Genomic DNA, 21696 nt, shown 5'->3' on the forward strand with positions numbered 1-21696 from the left:
TGGCCTATGCTCACATGTCCTGCATGGGCTGGGATCTGTGGCTGCAGCGCTGTGTGACCCTGTAAGCCCGGCTGCTAATAAGCTGTTTCCGCACGCACGGTCTCCTCTGAATGCAGAAAGCTGCAGGCAGGACAGAGATAAGAGGGATGGGGAGAAGACGTGACAACCAGCAGGAAAAATTGGTGCGCTGCTGCCAGGTGTGGGGCGGAGGAGGGTGGGGGCAAGAGTGGAGGAGACAGGATGGGGCCGGGGCCTCTGGGACGCTCCCCCACAGCCACCCCTGTGCAGGGAGGGAGCCGCCTGCCCATCCACAGCCAGAGCTCACCCATCCCCTTCCCCGGCTGCTCTCAGCCACTTCCCTGTGCCTCTGTAGCCGGTCAGGAGTCACCTGACCTTTGTCCTGCTCTCAGGCAGCTGCTAGACTTGGAAGGGAAGGGGCTGGGATGTCACAATGGGAGTTCCTTCCCTTGGATCCCAAGGGCCCCCAGGCTTCGCCTGAGGATAAACCCAGGGTTGGATGACGTCCTTGTCACTGATGGCCCTGAGGCCTCCCTGCATCCCCACCACGTCCACACCGTCTTCTCCTCGCAGCGTGTCTGAGCACCATGGTCCTCCGAGGGCTGTGGGCCAGGGTGCACAGATACTTCAGCCATCCCTGCGCAGAAGGAGTCTGCAGCCCAGTGAACTAACTGCCCCTTATTATGCACCTGTTGTGTACTGCTTGATGTACATCACTTCATTTAACATCAACCCTCCAGAGTACGGGTGTTATTCCCTTTTTACAGGGGAGGAAAACAAGGCTCAGCGGTAACTTACCCAAGTGGCAGAGCCAGGTCTGTCTCCCTGTTGAGCCTGGCTTCTTTCCAGGTCAAGCTGGTGGGTACCAAGAGTCTGTGCAGAAGCAGTGAAGAAAGGGAGGTCCTGGGACTTCCCGGGTGGTCCAGTGTTTAAGACTGCACTGCTAATACAGGAGGTCATAGGTTTGATCCCTGGTCAGGGAACTAAGGTCCCACGTGCCATGCAGTGGGGCCAAAAAGAAAAAGGAAAAAGAAAGGGAGGTCTTGGGGGCTGCAGCGATGGGAGGAGTTCCTGAAGGAGAGGAAGGCTTGGCCTAGGGGATGGGCCCCAGTGAGAGAGGAGAAAGGAATCTCAGGGAGCCGAGCTGGGTTTGGGATTGTCACACTTGTGTCCCAGAGGGCAAAGGTGGGTTTCCAGGAGAGCTATGCAGGGCTGGTTCCCAAGGGAGCTGCAGAGGGTTGCTTCCTACCTCCACTCCTCCTCTACTTGGTCACCTTGAATACGTTGCTCAACCACTTACCCATTTTGAGCCTCTGTGCAAATAAGCAAAGGGTGGCCCTTCTGCAGGGCTTTTGACCATTACCTGCTGGAAAACTTGTCATGACAAACATGCATGTCAGTGGTGTGACCATGATGTGAGTGGCGCCTCTCCGTGCTGGGGCTCTACAACTTGCTCAGCCTGTATATGTGGCTGCCCTTCTCCAAGACTTGGGATCCTTGTTTGCTCTGAGATGGGGATACATACCCGGGCATTGTGCAGACAGTGGGAGGTGATGGAGGGCCAGTGGCTGAACCGCCCTGGAGCAGAGCCAGGCTGGCTGGTCAGGGGCGGGGCTGGCTCAGGCCCCTCCCCTATAACCTGCCCAGACAAGGACCAGTCATGCCTCTGGAGCCTCTTTGTCAGTGGAACTTCTCCCTAGGCCACCTCCTCCCCGAGCTCCTGGCCTTCCCTCCCTTTCTTCCAGCCCCTGCCATTCAGTTTTTTCCTCTGATTGTTCTGAGTGACCTGCTGTGGACAGAGCCTCTTCACCCCCATCTACAGGCTCCCTGTGACCATAGGACCTCTGGCTTTCAGCTCCTAGTACTGTCAACCTTGGGTGGCCGCCAACCCCAGCTCATGCCTTGTTCCAATAATGGGGTTCCTAGTCCTTCGCTGTGGGTTTCCAGGGGTAGGGAGGGGGTGCCCCTCATTCTTGCCCTATCCTTCCTGCCCCGTTGTCAGGATCCAGCCCAGTGAGAACAGTGACCCTTAGTACTCAAGACCCCTGTCCACTGTGGGCCCTCCTGACACCCGCAGTCTTCCTGATCACCTGTCAGAATTGTCACTGGGTCCTGCATCACGTGTCACCAAGGACATCCCCTCCCAGCACATGTGGCCAGTTCTCTCCCTGTCACTGTCCCTGATACTATTCCGCTGATTCCCACCGCCTACTGACCTCCATGCTGGTGGCCTGGGACAGGACTCATCATCGGCTGAGCCTCCCCCCTCACCCGGGCCCTTCTCAGATCCTTGTCCTCTGGCCAGAGGCCTCATACCTACTGAGGGAGAGTGATCTCTGTGGACAGAGGGCCACTCACTACCGCTGGCTTGGCGTTCACAGGATACCAAGGGCTTCTCTTTGGAGGGGGTAGTAAGTTGGTAAACCCAGAGTGAAATCTCTCCTGGGTGGGCATACTCATGCCAGCGTCGGAGAAAGAGTCTTTTCTCGTCTGCCATCTCACTATCAAATCTATCTTAAGTTGCCACTCACCCTGGGAATGTGAAGAACACCCCGACTTTGAGGTGGTTACAGTATAGCGGGGGTGGGGGGAGTTCCTGACACACAGTGGGACAGTTCTAGAACTGCAGGGGTCGTGTCATAACCGACAGGGGTGCCACAGTTAGGGAAGCTCTGCGGAGATGGAATCCCTGCTGGGATGGGGAAGGCCTCAAGGAGGAGGAAGAGGGTTGTCCAGTGGACCTGAGAGGGCTTGCTTTCTAGACAGACACATCGAGAGGTTAAACCAGGCTTAGAACTGTAGCTCCAAGCTGGCTGTGCAGTGCCGGAAGGATCAGAGGTGCCAGCAAAGCTGCAGGGGGCCCGGGCAGTGGCTGGATGAGAGACGCTGAGCTCCTCCAAGCCCTCCAGCCTCTCAAGGTGGGGGGTGGTCTTGGGTCTCTCCTGCACTGACTTCCCCTCCGAGCTGTTGTTTGTGCTCATGATCTCAGCAGTTTCCCAGAGAGCAGGATGTTCCAAGCTTGTTGTGCCTCTGAGATAAGGGGACGGATGGAAGCAGGGGTACACCCGAGGGCCCAGCCGGAAGTGCCTGCAGACCTCTGGGGGAAGCAGCAGAGGCGGCGTCAGCAGGACCCCCTCCATCCACCCCACACGCACACTGCCCCCACCCCACCCCCGGGCCCCATGAGAGAGAGGGGCTGACCCCAGGTGGGGGTGGTAGAACATTCCTTCAAGTCTAGAGGCTGGGGCACTGCTCTTTAATCCTTCTCTAACTTGCTGTGTGACTCGAGCAAGTTGCTTCACCTCTCTGGGCCTTGGTGTAGCAGGGGCAGAGGTGAGGAATGTGACCCCTCAGACCCCGGATCACCCTCCCAGTGTGAAAGCTCAGGCAGATGTAGCCTTTGGTCCTGGAGACGGGCACACACAGGAAGGGCCTCAGGCTGCAGCACTAAGGGCCCAGCTCTGGGGTGGACCCCCGACCCTGCCCTGGTTCCCCATCATTTGTGACTCTGGGTGTGGGGATGTTGGTTAGGTCACTCCCCTCTCTGAGCCTCAAGTCCCCACCCGTGTGAAGAGGGGCAGGGAGTACTGGCTAACATGCCCCAACTCTGCCCCCAACCGCTCATCTGAACTTGGGCCTCAGTTTCCACACCTGTCAGTGGGCGAGTTCCTACTGGAACCGAGAGAACTTTCCACTGTTTGACAAAGGCAGGCCATGGGGGAGCGAGGGCAGGGGGTGAAGCAGGATAGGTGCCCTTGTGCACCCTCCTGGCTGTGGGGCTGCCACGGGGGAGGGGTGGGAACGTTCTGGGCGATGGTGGCCCGAGGGCCAGCCTTGCCCCCGCTGACCCCTGCCCTCGCTCCGCCCCTCCAGTGGGAGCGCCTCTGGTTCCTGCTCCTGACCTTCACCTTCGGCCTCACGCTTACCTGGCTGTACTTCTGGTGGGAAGTCCACAATGACTACGATGAATTCAACTGGTGAGTGGGGACCAGGGGGCGGGGCCTGGGGCCTGGGCATCTGGTGGCTGAGACTGGGGTCGGGGGTGAGGGACGGGTTTGAACCTCTCTCCCAGGCTGGTCCTCAGGGCCCGGCCACCACTGGCCACCAGCTGTCTGTGTAACCTTTGAGGGTGTAATCCTCTAGAGAGAATAAACGCTTAGGGGAGCTGAGACCAGCTGGGGAGAACAGGGAACTCCTTCCTGCTGCTGCTATCATGGAAATAGGGATGTAAGACAGGGCAGGGGCTCGGCTGGGAGCTGGGACCTCTGGACCCCTTGTGGACAAGGACTCCAAGGCCCAGAGAAACCAAGGCCTCAGCAGAGGAGGTGGTCCCCGACCCCAGGCCTCCTGCCTCCCTGAGCAGGGCCATGGGCCGGGCTGGCAGATGATGTGGTTCTGGGAAAGCTCAGGGTCCCTTGTGGGCAGCAGCCTCAGGTCCAAGGACATGTCTGGGGCTGGGTGCACAAGGGCACCTATCCTGCTTCACCCCCTGCCCTCGCTCTCCCATGGCCTGCCTTTGTCAAACAGTGGATGGCACAGAGAAGGGGAAGGCCACTGGCTCCAGTAGGAACTTGCCCACCGACAGGTGTGGAAACTGAGGCCCAAGTTCAGATGAGCGGTTGGGGGCGAAGTTGGGGCTTGGCAGCTGGTGCTCCCTGCCCCTTCTGTGCTGCCTTTTCCTCTTGGTTAGAAGTCCAGCTCAGTGTGGCCATGGACACAGGAGTGTGAGTCTTCTCTCAGGCTTGGTGTCCTCTTCTGTAAAATGGGATAGCAGAGTGCCAGCAGATAGCAGGTCTTTTTGAGAACAAAATGAGATGATGGATGTGAGAGGGCTCCAAGCTCTCCGAAACCTGAGGTCACTTCCTGGGAGGCTGAATCTCCAGCTGGAAGGTGGTCGTGATGTTAGAATTTACGATTTCTGGACTCTGGGCTTCTGATGGGCTGTGGTTCGAGGATTTTGTAGTGATCTTAAGACTCAGTTCATGGAGTCTGGCATTCGCTCCCCTCTGCATGGCACCAGGCTGTGCTTCTGTGATTAATGATCTCAATAAAGGACAGGCTGCTGCCCTGCAACAGCTCGGCGAGTCAGCCGGGGCCCCAGCCGAGTCCCAGAGGTGGCCTCTGGCCTTTATTAGATGCCATAAATAAATTATTCATCCTCGCAGGTATCCAAAGCACAGGCACTGCTGTGGGCAAGTGGGAGCATTCCCTGATGGGCCTTCCCTGAGGTCCTTGGATGGCTCTGCTGAGCTGCAGGGCTGCCGCCCCAGTGCTGGTCCACCCAGTCACGTATAGAAGGAGCAGCTAAGCCCGGAGAGGGACAGGCCTCCCCTATGGCCATACAAGCAGCTAGTGCCAAGCACACGTATTAGGACAGTCCGGGAGACTGGGGCTCAGCGAGGTTAAGTAGCCTTTCTGTAGTCACACAGCAGGATGCAGTCAGACCTGGGACAGGGACTTAAACTACCTGATTGTATCATGTGGTCCACGGGGCCACCCCACTCTGCCCAGAGACTGAGCTCCCCATCGCTGGGCAGCTCAAGCAGAGGATGGATGTTGGGGAGGCCACAGAGGAAAGGCATGCCTGTGCTCGGGGAGGGTCTGGGGACCTGCAGCTCCCTTAGCCAGTCTCCTTGGTTTCCTGGAGTTGTGCTGGGATTCAGGAGCCCCTGGCCTTGTCCTCAGAGTACAGAGAGCCTCCAGGGATAGCTCATGCGGCAAGAAGAGGCAAGCAAGACCTGGATGGTCAGGGCTGAATGGGGAAAGCCAGGGAGGGACTGGCTGGGCTGTTACTGTCAACTGGGAATTGGCAGGGGGGGCTCCCTCCAATTCTCCCAGGAATGGGAGAGGCACGTGGAGCCAGAGGCTTTGCAGGACTAGTTACCAGGGCCGGGGGCTGCCTTTTCTTGGGCCTCAGTTTCGCCTTGAGTAAATCTTGCCCTCGAATTCCGAGGGTGAGGGCCAGGGGAGAGCAGGTACCCACCCCACGGTGTCTTCCTGCAGTCCTCCCAGCCCCAAGAGGGTAGCAGGCCTGAAGCTGCCTGGTGCCGGCTCATTTTCTCTGATGACCCTGTGCACGTTGCTTGCTGCTTTCTCTAAGCCTCAGTTTCCCCACTTGTACAGGGAGGATGTGGGTGGTTCAGTCTTTCTGGAGAGCAACTTATCAGGCTCCAACAGGAACCCTAAAAACAGCTCATTCCCTTTGGTCCTGTGATTCCATCTGTAGAAGTCTCTCCTAAGGAAATAATTAGTAATGCAGAAAGGTATGTGCCAAAGAGTTTTTGTGTTAATTTATAATAGTGAATAATTGGAAACTATTAATTGTCATTAGTAGGAAGTTGGCTTCATGCGGTACATTAGTGCAACAGAAAACCTCATGACTCAGAGAAAAATCACATTTCCTCAGGCTTTTACTGACATCAGTAAATGCTTATGTTAATAAAAAGCAGAGAGTTGAGTACTTACCTTGTTCCTCACATAAACTTCATCCTCAGGAAACCCTAGGAAGGGCACTTTGTTATTCTATCCTGTAGATGAAGAAACTAAGGTGCAGGGAAGTCAGGTGTTACATGTCATCGATCCTAAGACCTCATCTTTTCAAATGTTGACGTTGAAATTGAGATGAACGTCACAATCAATAGCATCTTAGCATCAGGGAAGTCTGTCACCTCCCCAGCGTCCTGCAAGCCAGGGGATTTGAATCTGCGAGTGCCTCCCTCCAAAGCCTGAACTCTGACCCCTGTGCTATACACAGTGGGGTCTCAGCTTTGCTGTTTACAAAAATATATAAGCAGAGGGGGGCACCCACCAGAAAAAGGCAACAGAGTTTTGGTGATGATTACTTCTGGGCAGTGGAATTAAGGGAAATTGTTTTCTTGTTTATGCTTCTTGCCATGCCCAGGTGTCCCCCGAGAGCCCTCCACTGGCTGACCGATGGCCAGGGAAGCAGTGACCTCCTCACAGAAGGGCCAGAGTCTAGTACCTGAGCAGGCCGCCCGAGAGCTGAGAGCTGGCAGGCCCCAGGGAGCATCCAGGCTCCCTGGTGGAGGTCTGACCCCTGCCCCTTGTCCTCCTGGCAGGTACCTCTACAACCGCATGGGCTACTGGAGTGACTGGTCCGTGCCCATCCTCATGGCCACAGCAGCTGCCTTCACTTACATCGCTGGCCTCCAGGTACGTGGGGCTGCCTCAGAGGGAGGTGGCCCTGTTCCCAGGGGAAGGGAGGCCTGGCCAGTGCCGGGCTGATGGAGGGCCCCACCCTGGTTTGAGGAGGACGGCTGGCTTTTCTCCAGACCTCTGGGGCTTGGTTCCTTCAAGGTGGAAGGTCCTCTTGCTTTGCCCCCTTCTGGCATGTTTTCCCCTGACCCCGTGAGGACATCCCACTGTTAGGCCCCACCGTAGACTTCCTCTTCCAAGAACGTCTGCTTTGGTCCTTGCTTCCAACACAGCACTCCTTCAGATTCAACTCAGTCCCCAGGCTGGACTGGGAGCTCCTGGGTGTGTGTTACCTGCTCAGTCGTGTCCAACTCATTGTGACCCCATGGACTGTAGCCCGCCAGTCTCCTCTGTTCATGGAATTTTCTAGGCAAGAACACTGGAGTGGATTGCCATTCCTTTCTCCAGGGCATCTTCCCGACCCAGGGATCAAACCCAGGTCTCCTGCATTGCAAGCAGATTCTTTACCCTAGTGAGTGAGCAGCAAAGCAACTCTCCAGGCTCCTAGGGGACAGGCTCAAGTCTTCTTCAGAATCCTGGGTCCTGAACTCCCAAAACATGAATTAGGCAGCCCAAGTGCAGCAAGGCCCAATGAGCTCTTGAGGGAAAAACCCTAGAGGAGAAGGAACTTGGAGGAACCTGAAATAATCTGGGAGGCGGCCAGGCTTGGGCAGAGCTGAGCAGAGCTGGGCATGAAAATGGTTTGCGGGTTAGCTGACTGCTTGAGCCGGGCCTGGAGAGCCCGGGGAGCAGGGTGTCTGGGGAACTGGCAGGAACCTGGGCCACACGTGATGCCTGACTCTTGCCCTCTGGGCCCTCCCTCAGGTCCTGGCACTGTGCCACATCGCCGTGGGGCAACAGATGAACCTGCACTGGCTGCACAAGGTGAGGGTGCCTCCACAGGGACTCGGAGGTGGGGAGAGGCTGGAGGCCACAGCCGCAGAGGGAGGGCCCGGACACACCTTCGCTCCCCTGGATCATGGTTATAATTGTTCTAGGAGCTAACACTGGACTGTATTTACTCATTTACCCCCTCAGCAGCCCTGCAGCATAGGTGCTGTTATCATCCCATTTTGCAGTTGGGAAAACTGAGGTACAAAGAGGTTAACTTGCCCAAGGTTTCCAACTTAATAAGTAGAGGGTCCAGGCTCCTAGATCTACAGCCGTGTGGTTAACCAGCGTAGGTCACAGCTCCAGCTCTCTGGCTGGCTCTGACTTCAGTCTCATCCTCTCTTTCTCTTCAGTGAGCTCATCTTAAAACTCTGATTCAGTGATATGACTCCCAGTTTAAAGCCCTTCCCACAGATTCCATTGCTCCCAGGAGGATCCAAGCTCTCCTTCCAGACATTAAGGCCCTGAGCAGGTTATCCCCTTGCTGACGTCGCCCAGCTGCTGTCCTGGGACCGTCACCCTCGGCTTCTGCCACACGAGACATCGCAGGCCCTCCCAGCACGCCTGCCTCTTCTCTGCTTTATGTTTTCACTCCCACCTCCCTTTCTCTCTCTTTTGAACCCTTCCTTGGCTTTCCTCCCACCTACCCAAAGCTTCTCTGGCTCCCCCAGTCCCCTAAGGCTCCCTGGCCACAGTCCTGACATCTCATTGTCCATTTCCATCTGGCTCCCTGACCCCGACCCTCCCTAGTCTAGGAGCTCCGTGCAGAGACCAGAACTGACTTTCCATCTCTGTGTCCCCAGCGCCCCACGCAGGGCTGGACCCAAAGCAAAGAGGCATCATACATTCCAGAGCCTTGACGCTCTGGCTCACCGTTCATGGCACACATGGTGTAGAATGCACGTGGCTGATGCCTCCTGCTCTTTCTGAGACCCCAGTGGGCTCAGGAGTGGCACAGAACTGACCCAGAGAGAGGCCCTCCCTCCCAGGAGCACCAGGGCCCCTGAGAGAGGGCCGTGCCACCTCTCTTTCCCCAGAGCCTGACTCCATGGGCTGGCCATTCAGGAAGAGGCAGAAATGTCCAGGAATAATCATGAGCCCGTGAGATGGGTCCAGAGTGACTCTGAGGGGAGGGGCTCACTTCCAGCTAAAAGGATACAGAATGAGAACTGGAAGAAGGATGTGGTGAGCTCCACTTGGGCTGCATGGAGTGGGAGGTGCCTGTGGGCATCTAGGCATGCCTCCAGGGTCTGGAGCTGGGGAGTCAGACCCAGGTGACTAAAGTCCTGGAGGGATAAAAAGCAGTGAGCCACCTCTGGTCCCCTCCAACCTTCCTCTTGCTCATCACTCTTTCCTAAGATCTCCTCTGCACTTCTGAAGCCTTCTCTGTGAGGGACTTTCTTTTCCCAGCTGCAAAGCTGACACTTGAAAGGACGCCAACTGCGGGCACCCCAGGTGGGGCTGGTGCACACTGTGGCCCCCTCCTCTGGGGCATGCCTGGCTCTCGGCAGGCCAGGGCACACCTGCTTGATCCCAGCAGAGAGGCATCTGGAGGCTCAAGCCAGCCAGGGCAGCCGCACAGCACAGGGAGTCTTCTCCTGGGGGCAGGGGGCTCAGATCCCTTCATCTGCACCGGTGCCAGCTCCCAGGGTGCCCAGCCCTGCCTTCCTCTCCCCTCTGATCCCTCCCAAGAGATCTCAGCATGAGGAACGTCCTTCCAGCTGATGCTTAGTTGGATCCACTGCACCAGGAGGGAAGGAGCTCCCTGGGGCTCAGTAGTCAAGTAGGGGCTGGAAATTCTACCTCTCTGTTTGCAAGAGTCTATGGTTTTGTTCTAAGATTTTAAGGAATTCTTATTTGCGGGGCGGCGGGGTCGGGGGGTGTTGTTTTAACTAACTTTTGGCCATTAGTAAAAGAAGTACAAAATGTAAATCTCCCCATTATCTTTCCAGAGATATTTTAAGCACATGCAGATGTGTGTATGTACACACACATACACACACATTCCTTTTTCTTTAAACACATGTGGTAGCCTATTAAACCCTCATTTTGCATCTTAACATTTTTTTGGGTACTTTTTTTTTTTTGCAGTATAGTTTATGCATGGGCTTCCCTAGTGATTCAGCAGTAAAAGAACCCACCTGCTATGCAGGAGATGTGGGTTCGATCCCTGAGTCAGGAAGATCCCCTGGAGGTGGAAATGGCAACCCCCTCCAGTATTCTTGCCTGAGAAATCTCATGGACAGAGGAGCCTGGCGGGCTACAATCCATGGGGTCACAGAGAGTCAGACACGACTGAGCCCGCACAAGCAGGAATACATGATTGTGCCTATAAAGCCACCCTTGCCCATAAAGTGTTCGGGGATTTCTGGACTTTGCCATTCCCAGTGGGTGAAAATGGTGCCTCGGTGTAGTTTCTTTAGTTGATTTGCAATGCCGTTAGTTTCAGGTGTGCAGCCAAGTGATTCAGTTAGACATATGTCTACTTTTAGATAGTTTCCCACATAGGTCACTACAGAATACTGAGTATAGTTCCCTGTGCTACACAGTAGGTTCTTATCAGTTACCTATTTTATATGTAGTAGTGTGTATATATATATATATATCTCAACCCCAATCTCCCAATTTATTCCTCACACCCTTTCCCCCTTGGTAACCAGAAGTTTGTTTTCTGTATCTGTGACTCTATTTCTATTTTGAAAATAAGTTCATTTGTACCATTTTTTTTTTAGATCCCACATGTAAGTGGTATCATATGAAATTTGTCTTTGACTTACTCCACTCAGTTTGACAATCTCTAGGTCCATCTGTATTGCTTCAAATGGCATTATTTCATTCTTTTTGATGCTGCCATTGTTGTTTAGGTGCTAGGCTGTGTCAGACTCTTTGCAACTCCATGGACTATAGCCCTCTAGGCTCCTCTGTCCATGAGATTTCCCAGCCAAGAATAATGGAGTAGGTTGCCATTTCCTTCTCCAGGGGAGCTTCCCAACCCAGGGATCAAACTCACGACTCCTGCATCTCCTACATCAATGGGCAGATTCCTTACCACTGAGCCACCAGGGAAACCCATGCCCACTTTAAAAAAATTATGTTACTAACATTTGTCTGCAAAGAGTAGGACACGTCTGAGCAACTAACACAACATTTAGTAAGCACTGACTATTTTGCTGCCAGCCATGCTGCTAAGTCACTTCAGTCGTGTCCAACTCTGTGCGACCCCAGAGACGGCAGCCCACCAGGCTCCCCGGTCCCTGGGATTCTCCAGCCAAGAACACTGGAGTGGGTTGCCGTTTCCTTCTCCAGTGCATGAAGGTGAAAAGTGAAAGTGAAGTCGCTCAGTCGTGTCCGACTCTTAGCGACCCCATGCACTGCAGCCTACAGGCTCCTCCGTCCATGGGATTTTCCAGGCAAGAGTACTGGAGTCGGGTGCCATGTGCTAAGCATTTCACTTGCATGTTCTCATTTATCTTTCCAAACCCCTTTCAGGCAGGTGCTCACTCTCCCCACGTCTGCAGCTCAGGAAACACACTCTGAGAGGGTAACCACCCCCATTAGGCACAGTCACCAAGGAACATGACATGAGTGGGTCCCTGAACCCTGGGCCAACCATCTGCGGCTTGAACCACACAGAGCCCAGATTCTCATCACCTTCCCAAGAGGCCAACATGTTGGCAAGGCTGGTTTCCAACTCCTCCCGGGTCCCAGCACCCAGGCAGGGCTCAGTGAATGAACAGACATACTCCTGTATCCTCCATCCCTCCAACTGTCATCACGAACTGCAGTGCCTCTGGCATGGAAAACCAAAGACCACTTTCTCTGAGGCTTCCCCTGGGCTTTCCCCACTTTCTGGGTGGGATGTATCCTTTGCAGTCAGGCTTGAGGAACAGCAGTCTAGTTGTTAGGAATCAGCGCTGTTTCCGTGGCTTCAGGACACAGTGTGTGTGGCGAAATCCCACAGGCGCTGACCGTTGCAGTAATGCTGCGGAGCATAACGGTTGCCACTATGACAACTGCCGAGTTCAGAGAGGATAAAAATTTTCATTGCATTAGGATCCTGGGAAATCAGTTTTATCACAAGTATTTCCACTAGCAGTTCACTACTATAATACAACACACGCTCAGGGAGTGACCCTCCAGAGAGGCTTGCTGTGCCCTGGAGCTGGGGCAGGGAGCCTGCGTGTTGTGGGGGGCGGGGTGGGGGCGCGTCGAGAGCATGCTCCCCGGGGCTCCCTCCACTGCACTGTGAGGGCAGGTCCCCAGAAAGAGCCTGACCTCTAAGACAGGCAAAGTGGGGGTTGCTTCTGACTCTGCCCCCTTAAAGCTACATGACCAAGCAAACCCTTATGCTCTCTGAGCCCCATTTTCCTATGTGTAAAATGAAGACGATAACATCCTGACTGGGCTTTCACAAGGATAAACACGAGGAAAAAGCGAAGGGGCCTCCCACAGACCCAGGGCACACTTGGGCCCTCCACGCACCTTCATATCTCTTATTCCCATGTCTTCTGGGCCAGCCTGTCACAGTCCATAAGGGTTCCTACCCATTTCAGCCTTATTACTGCTTCTTATTAGAACATTTGTTTCCAGGCTGATGGGCCAGAACGACAAACCTCCAAAGGAAACCTTAATCCCAGACAAGAATGAATCTTCCCTGCCTGGCAGGGAACGAAGATGGATCAGCTGCCGTTTCTGCTCTCACGAGCCAGAAACTCAATTTAGAGCCTGTTTGGTTGTTGGAGGGCTCTGGGAATGCTGCTGCCACTGCCAGAAAAGGCACTGTAGGGAGAGAAAGAGGACGAGAGCCCTGCTGGCACAGAGAACCACTGGGAGCAGGCAGTAGGGAGTCAGGAGGACCAGAGGTGGCGGTCCTGGCTGGCACCTTGTGGAGCTGGGGGCTGTGGAAGGCTTCAGGGTGAAGACATGACCTGAGTTTTACAAGACCAGCCTGGTGGTGCAGAGATGTAGATCCAGGACCCAAGGCAGGGACCCTGGGGGCTAAATAACCAGAAGCTAGGCATCGCTTAGTGTGGGGAAGCATCTTGTGTTACAGGACACATGTCAGATCCCTTTGTGCCCGCAGCTTTCTGTCCCACAAGGGTTCCGTCAGAGCTCCGCTCCTTACTGTCTCTGGGAGGGCAGCTCCCATAACTCGTTAGAGGCTGGGACTGAGAGCATGCCTTGGTGACAGGGCGCATGGGGCCGCCCCTGCCTCCCCTCTGCTTGCTCCCGCCTGAAGGCCGGGGGGAAGGTGGACTGGCTGTCAGGCTCCCACACAGAACCCGGCTCTTCAGCCTCCTGCCTTGTGACCTGGGCAAGTCACCCTTCGCCCGAGCTCCAGGGGAGCCTTGATATCTTCACCTGTCACACAGGATGAAAGGTGGCTGGGAGGGCGGGCAAGGCCTGGAATGGAACCTGCTGGGCACCGGGAGGCCCCCGTTTGCTGAGTGTCTTCCCTCGCCACACCCTGAGCCCTGGGGCCATGTCCCCAGCCCAGCCCACCTGTCTTCTCTCCACCCTCCTGTTTCTCCTGTGTTCCCTTCTTTGCCAGGCCCGCCCACCTGCCTCCTCCTGCCTCCATCTCTCACTGTCATCTACCTGCCTCTGCCCTGCCAGGTCGGCCTCTCTCGCACGCCCCACTCTCCCCATCCATGTCTCGGCCCCTCCCTTTGTCTCTCCACCTCTGCTCTCCCTCCCCCACACACGGGGGACCCTTGGGCTGTCCAGGCTCTGGCGCCCCCTGACCGTCTGGTGGCTCTTCCCCTATAGATCGGGCTGGTGGCCATCCTGGTGGCCACCGTGGTGGCCATGTCGGCCGTGGCCCAGCTGTGGGAGGACGAGTGGGAGGTGCTCCTCATCTCCCTGCAGGTGAGTGGGGGTGGGGGCCCACTTGCTGGTTCCCCAGGACCCTCAGAACAAGACAACACCTTTAGGTCACTCCCATTCCTCCAGACTGAAGTCCAGAAGGCGGGGTAAGGGTCCACATCACAGAGCAACTCAAGAGACAGGGAGGATTCTAGCACCCAGGGTCCCTGGACTCCCAGTGTCCTCTGAAAAATAAAGACAGCTGCCTGCCCCACGGATAGGGATAGGCCGGGAGGATGCTGGTGACCAGAAGGTCTGGGCACGGCTGGGAGCCAACAGTCTCTCTTGCCCCTTCCTGTACCCAAGGGCACAGCACCGTTCCTGCACGTGGGGGCCCTGGTGGCTATCACAGCACTCTCCTGGATTGTGGCAGGACAGTTTGCCCGCGCAGAGCGATCCTGTAAGTATGACTGGGCAGGACCTGTTCCCCACCCATGTGATCCAGGCACCAAGGCCAGCTTGCCCTGCCCCAACCTGGACTGTACCTGGGCAGCCTGGGGATGCGGTGGGGCCCTTGCTCGTAGCATGGCGAGTCCTGGTTCAGAGTGGCCTGCAGGTTGCACAGAGGTGACAGCCTCAGCCTTGCATGTTTCCTCCTCTGTGTCTCTACATCTGTGTGTGAGTTAGAGGCTGGGTTCACTTTTGCAGCAAGAATGAGGAGTCCTCTTGGTGCAGGGTCCCTCTCAGAGTGTCAGGGTCCAGACCAGTGGAGGGAGGAGGGCTCTGGCATGCCCTGCCCTGCTGCCTGGGGCTCATGGTTGTGCCCGTGTCTGCAGCCTCCCAGATAGCTATTCTCGGAATCTTCTTCACTGTGGTGTTTGCCCTCTACCTGGCCCCTCTCACCATCTCCTCTCCCTGCATCATGGAGAAAAAGGACCTGGGCCCCAAACCTGCCCTCATTGGCCACCGTGGGGCCCCCATGGTGAGTGCCTCTTGTGGGCCCTAAAGACTGGGTGAGGGGTGGGCAGAGCTGCCATTCCAGAGGGAGAGGCAAAAACCTATCTCCTTGTAGGAAGGAGCTGGCAGGGAAACGGGTATAATAATAATAGCAATGATTTTTAGCCCTTCTTGGTGATGATGTGTGTGTGGTAGGGGCGGGGGCTGGTATATGGAAAGGATTGGTGTAAAGACCAGAGAGTTTGGGTGGGATCAAGTCCTGAAGAGCCTGAAGGCAGCTTGCTTAAAAGATTTCACTTTTATCCTGAGAGCCCTGGAAAGACACTGTGAGGCTGTGGAAGGCCCCAAGAGAGAGGGAGAGAGAGAGATGCTGGTTGTGGGGAGGGGAGCAGGCTCCCAGGGCTGGGATGAAACAACAAGAAAACCCTCCTGTGGGCAGGAGAGCTGGGTGCGGCCCCAAGCTCACTGTTAAAGGAAAACATTTGCACCAGGGTGAAACAGGGGAGGAAGGCATGAAAGTCAGCACCTGCTCCTTCTCTGCCACCCCTGTGATCCCATAGTAGGCCCTCCCCTTCAAAGGAGTGAGTATGCTCCAGAGCCAGGCTTCCAGGCACCTTGGCAGCTGTGGGAGTCAGGACCAATTCCATCTTCACTGTACCTGTTTCCTTATTTAGTACCCCGGGATGATGGGAGTGCCTGCACCATAGGGCCACGAAGAGCAGGAGTCTGTTAGCATGTGCGATGTGCCTAGATATGAGTCTGGCTTACAGAAAGTAAGAGTTATACTCTTCTGTTTCCTTGGGCAAGCCCTTCTGCTTCCTTAGGTTGGGTTTCCCGACCTATGGAAGCCTTGAAATGCGGTTCTCAACAGAGGCAGTACCTCTCCTCACCACCAGAGGGCGTTTGAGGGCTCTTGAGAGCTTTTTCTTGGTTGTGAGGGTCTTTGGGAGGTCCACCGTGTTACTGAATTTCAGGGTAGTTAAGGGAGCCTCACAAAGGAAGCATTTAAAGGAGATGTCGAGTCTGACAGGGCTGCAAATCACCCTGAAGGTCCTACACCCCCTGCATGCTGCTGCTGCTGGTAAGTCGCTTCAGTCCTGTCCGACTCTGTGCGACCCCATAGACGGCAGCCCACTAGGCTCCCCCGTCCCTGGGATTCTCCAGGCAAAGAACACTGGAGTGGGTTGCCATTTCCTTCTCCAATGCATGAAAGTGAAAAGTGAAAGTGAAGTCGCTCAGTTGTGTCCGACTCTAGCGACCCCATGGACTGCAGCCTACTAGGTTCCTCAGTCCATGGGATTTTCCAGGCAAAAGTACTGGAGTGGGGTGCCATTGCCTTCTCCACACCCCCTGCATTTGGGGGTATTATTGTGCCCATTTCCTAGATAAGGCTGCGACCTGTGCCCCTGAGTTGGAGCCTGGTGTCCTCCCATCACACCCTGTGCTGCTTGCTCCCAGCACCTGGAGGCAACCAGCTGGGAAGGCCATCGTTTCCCATCAGAGGGATCTGGATTTGGGGTCCAGTTTTGCCACATGCCACCCATGTGTCTTAGGGCGTTGCTGATCCCCTCCAAGTCTCCCTGCTGCTGGCTTTTGTGAAGATAAATTAGAAGCACAACCTTCCAGGAAGCAGGGCCCCAGCTTATAGCTGCTCTTCTTTCCATGGCCCCTATTAATCATCCCACCTGCTCTGGAGGCCACAGGACAAGAGGGTGTGCTGAGGCAGGAAGGAGGGGGCAAAGGGAAGGAGCAAGATGGCCCTATGCAGGGTTTTTTTTTTTTTTTAGCAGAAGTGGAACAAATAGTATAATGAATCCAATACCACCTTCACCACTTATAAATATTTTGCCATTCTTGTTTCATCCATTTCCATGATTTTTCTTTCCCCTCTCCCTTCCCTCCACTTTAATATTTGAAAGCAAATCCCAGACACTGTATCATTTTACCGATACTTACTTCAGGGTGTATCTCTAATGTATAAAGACTTTAAAAATGGAACCACGACCACAATGCCACTATTACACCTAACCAAATTCATGATCATTCCTTAATACTATCTAATACTGAATCAGTGCTCAGCTTTCCTTTATTGTCTCTAAAATGTCCTTTATTGTCTCTAAACTCAGAGACCTGAGTTTTTGTAGTTGAAAGTCAAGTGAAGGTTGCTCAGTCGTGTCCAACTCTTTGTGACCCCATGGACTGTACAGTCCATGGAATTCTCCAAGTCAGAATACTGGAGTGTGTAGCCTTTCCCTTCTCCAGGGGATCTTCCTAACCCAGGAATCAAACCAGGATTTTCTGCATTGCAGGTGGATTCTTTACCAGCTGAGCTAAGTATCTTTTGTGCTAAGTTGCTTCAGTCGTGTGACTCTATAGACTATAATCCATCAGGCTCCTCTGTCCGTGGGATTCTCCAGGCAAGAATACTGGAGTGGGTTGCCGTGTCCTTCTCCATAAGTATCTTTTAGTCTATAATAATCTTCTTTCCTTTTTCCCCATATGTTTATTTGTTGAAGAAACTGCGTCATTTGTCCTGTAGAATTTCCCCATTGTGCATCTGGCTGATTGCATCCTAGTGGTGCTCCTTAACGGGCTGGTGTAGGTGTCTTGACACAACTCTTTCTTGCGTCACTGTGAATGCATGAGTATCAGTGTCTACACCTGTATACATCGGCCTGGGGGAGGTTCACACATCTATGTGTGGTAAGCCCAAGTGCTCATCCCTGTCTTGGAGATGGTATCTGGGTGTCATTCCTGTGGGGGGGCCCTGTGTGCGTGTGTGCATACTGTAATATTTGGTCAGACTGACTCCAGAGATGAGCCTCTGAAGCACAGTGGTCCACCACGAGTCTGTGACGACCACCCCACACTCGCACATTTCTGACAATACACCCCATCTGCATTTCGGCCTGAGGCAGTGGGAACCCTCTTTCTCCAGGAAGTCAGCACCTAACCTAGAGAGACCTGAGTTTAAAAAGCCTCCAGAAAAGAGACTTGGCCCCACCCAAACACTTCCTCTGTCCCCTGGGTCTCCATAGCCACTGGTGTGCTCTTTGTGTCTACCCATAGTCTGCCTCCTGCCAGTACCCCTCCGGTGGTCATCTGTGGGAGGCCTGGCATCAGGGCATTTGGAAGTGATTGAGTAGGAACTCCACCAAGTCTACACCTCTCCTCAGGTGCCTCTGTGGGCTCCTACGCAGCCCACTTAACTGGGAAACAAGGTAGCGCCTCCCCCAAGGCTCCTCTGCCCTGTAGAAAGGGGAAGAAAGAAGCACACCTTTCAGAGACTGCTGACATCTGTTACCTCATCTATGAGCTTGATAACATTAGCCCATTTTACAGCTAAAGAAACTGAGGTCCAGAAGGGGAAGTGATGGGCCAGGTCGGTGACTGGGAAGAATTGTTCCACCTCAGCTCCAAAGCCTTTGCCACGCCAGGCTGCTTTCCAGAAGAGGGGAGTGTGTTATGTGCTGAGAAATGGGAAAAGCATGGCCACAGGGAGAAAAGATGGGAATGAGCATGTCTTGGTGAGAAAGGGATGAGCCATGGGAGCACTTTCCATCCTTCTTCACTGCCGGAAGTCGTCCCAGTCTTCCATCCTACGCTGCACTTGGTCCTAGCACAACCCTTGGTACGGTGCTGACCCCTAGTGGCAGAAAAGGGTATGACAAGATCATCAAACTAAATAACTAGGGAGGGAGACTCAGGACCCCAATTCCCCCAACTGGAAGGACCCTCAGAGAACACTGTACTTATACCCGCGGGAAAACAAGACCTATAGGAGGATAAAGAGATGCACCTAAGGCCACAAAGCTAGTTAGGGACAGAGTCAGGACTAAGACTAGGATTTTCTGATGTATATTCTATAGGGTAACAGCTGTCATTTATTAAGCATTTACTGTATAGCAGGCAACATGCTTGGGGCTTTTAATAACAGTCTAAGAGATGGTGTTTTCACGTCTGTATAGATGAGGAAACCGGTCACCCTACTGAAACTGTGCTATGGTATCTACCCTCTCCTCTCCCTTGGGGATCTCCACCCGGACTCCAAGTTTAAAGAGGAGGAAACTCGGCATTCAGCTCAGCCCAAGACTATAAAGAGGCAGAAGACTGTAAAAATATCCTCTGACCTCCACATTTATATTCATCAACACTAACCACCCCTGTTTCTCTCTTTCCTCCCCACCCCCCAAAAAATCTGTGAGACAGGCATGATTTAACAGATAAGGAAACTGAGCTTCAGAGAAGCTGTGTGGATGCCCAGGGCCCCACAGCTACTGCTTGAAGGAGGGGGATTAGAACCAGGCCTACCCAGCCTCCCAGCATGGAAGACTTTTGCTGGCTGGGGAGGGGCACACCAGTTCAAGCCTGGCTTTCCCCTCACCACCACCTTCCCCCTCAGCTGGCCCCAGAGCACACGCTGATGTCCTTCAGGAAGGCCCTAGAGCAGAAGCTGTACGGACTCCAGGCTGATGTCACCATCAGGTAGGTGTGCGGATTGGGAGGACAGCGCCTCTTCCCCTCCTCAGTGCATCCACATCCAGGTCTCTGGAGAAACCTCTGGTCCCAGAGTCTTGGGGATGGGAGAGCAGAGGCTTGGGTTACCCGCTGCAGGGCAGGCACCATGTTTGTGCAAGGAAACATGTGCTGTGCATGTGTGCACTAAGTTGCTTCAGTTGTGTCTGACTGTCTGTAACCCTATGGACTGTAGCCTGCCAGGCTCCTCTGTCTGTGGGGATTCTCCAGGCAAGCATACTGGAGTGGGTTGCCATGCCCTCCTCCAGGGGCTCTTCCCAGCCCATGTTTCTTATGTCTTCTGCGTTGACAGGCAGCTGCTTTACCACTAGCACCACCTGGGAATCCCCTTGTGCCATACTCCAGGATATAAAAGATGTAGAGAACAAAACAGACTCTCTTGGTTCAAGCAGAGTGGAGGTAGGGACCTGGAGTCCTGCCACTGATCCACTTAATGGAAATATGAGATCTGTATGGCTCAGCAAGATGGAGCACAAACACTCTCATGAGTGAAGTCAGCAGGTTCCTGAGTGATCCATTCACTGTGATGTCAGTTATATTTTTAAAGACCAGATAAAACTGATTGATACATTTTCTACATGTAGATAAATAAGTATGTATTAATATTTATATAAAGGGCAAGAAGAATCCATACCAATCTGATGACATCTCTGAGAAGGGGAGGGGGCAGGGTATTGAATTAGGGTACCACAGTATGAAGACACCACTCCCATTGTAGACACTATAGAATTGTGTGTTTATCAACTCTTCCTAGCAGATGGTAGAAAAATGTCTTGAGGAAGGGGAGCACAGGTGCCTTTTACTGTTTCACACTCAGGCACCTTATGGGGCTTATGGCCAGCAGTGGGGGAGACCAGGATGATAGTGGGATGGAATTTGTCAAAGGAGCCTGCATTTTCCCTCTTCTCACATGGCATCACGTGGACTGGGTTCTAAGCCAGGTTCCACCACTTACTGGCTGGTAGGCCTCGAGTTAAGATACTTCTGCCTCCAGTCTCAGTCTCCCCATTATCAAATGAGATAGCATCTGCCTTCCAAGGTTGCTAATAGGCCCAGCCCTCCATCCTCAGCCGTCCCCACCCCTGTCTGACCCTCAGAACCAGAAGGATTCGCCTCTCAGTCCACTGACTTCCCTGTGCAGTCGGGAAACCTGAGGCCAAAGAAGGGCAGAGCCTTCCTGAGCCCCTTGGTAGGCTGGTGTAAGTGGGTGGGTAGGAGAGAGTGGGACGAGCAGGTGAGGGACCCGGGTGGGCAGTGACTCCGTGGCCCCACCCTCCCGCAGCCTGGATGGGGTGCCCTTCCTCATGCACGACGCCACCCTGCGGCGCACCACCAACGTGGAGGAGGAGTTTCCGGAGCTCGCCCGCAGGCCCGCCTCCATGCTCAACTGGACCATCCTGCAGAGGCTCAACGCCGGCCAGTGGTTCCTGAAGGTCTGGCAGCACCTGTCCCAGTCCTAGGCATGGAAAGCATGGGCGGGAGTCCACGAGAGGACCGGGGGCCGCCCGCCGCCCAGCCGACCCTCACACGCCCAGCTTCCTTGACTCACAGCCAGGCTGGTTGGCGGCTTCCTTGGCGCATGCCACTGCAGCCCAGATATTGTGGCTATCACTGCTCGTTCTGGTTCTGCCTCCCCTACCAGAAGAAGCTGATGGTGATGGTAATAGTTAAAGCTGTTAACACTGTAAAACCCTAAACAAAGTCGGTTCTCTCATCTGAAATGCTACTAAAGGAGAAACGTACTGCGGTCTGGGAAATATTCTAAAAAAATCATTCTTTTGGTAAGCAGACTGGGATAGAGAGGTTAAGGTTGGGTTAATCGAGAGTCCCCACGGGGCCACAGCCTTCGGTTTGCCTGACTTGCACACACCAGCAGACACTGGCAGCTCAGGGGTCTCCAAGTTCCATTGCCACGAAGGCATGTGGAGGCCCCATAGGACTGGTGAGGCCACCATGTGTGTCCCTATCTCTGATAGACGGACCCGTTCTGGACAGCCAGCTCCCTGTCACCCTCCGACCACAGGGAGGCCCAAAACCAGTCCATCTGCAGACTAGTGGAGCTCTTGGAGCTGGCCAAGGGCAATGCCACGCTGCTGCTCAACCTGCGTGACCCGCCGCGGGAGCACCCCTACCGCAGTAACTTCCTCAACATCACGCTGGAGGCCCTTCTGAGCTCAGGCTTCCCCCAGCACCAGGTGAGGCCCTGAAGCGCACCCAGCCCCTCCCCTAGGGAGCCCCTCCCCTAGGGAGCCCCTCCCCTAGGGAGCCCCTCCC

General features: G+C 54.5%; 1 protein-coding gene across 11 annotated transcripts in view; it reads left to right on the forward strand.

The window, feature by feature from the left end:
* Window positions 1–21696, forward strand: part of GDPD5 (glycerophosphodiester phosphodiesterase domain containing 5) — a 90661-nt gene that overhangs the window by 58263 nt on the left and 10702 nt on the right. For 10 of the 11 annotated variants that reach the window (XM_044929359.2, XM_044929354.2, XM_044929356.2 and 7 more), the window contains 9 exons: window positions 3892–3995; window positions 7098–7191; window positions 8059–8118; window positions 13894–13992; window positions 14296–14389; window positions 14766–14911; window positions 19289–19371; window positions 20705–20855; window positions 21399–21617. In XM_044929359.2, the coding sequence (XP_044785294.2) occupies window positions 3892–3995; window positions 7098–7191; window positions 8059–8118; window positions 13894–13992; window positions 14296–14389; window positions 14766–14911; window positions 19289–19371; window positions 20705–20855; window positions 21399–21617 (1050 nt within the window). The remainder of the gene's footprint in view (window positions 1–3891; window positions 3996–7097; window positions 7192–8058; window positions 8119–13893; window positions 13993–14295; window positions 14390–14765; window positions 14912–19288; window positions 19372–20704; window positions 20856–21398; window positions 21618–21696) is intronic. The other variant, XM_044929358.2, reaches the window with a different exon arrangement.

Source organism: Bubalus bubalis, chromosome 16 (assembly GCF_019923935.1).
Source record: "Bubalus bubalis isolate 160015118507 breed Murrah chromosome 16, NDDB_SH_1, whole genome shotgun sequence".
NCBI lineage: Eukaryota > Metazoa > Chordata > Mammalia > Artiodactyla > Bovidae > Bubalus > Bubalus bubalis.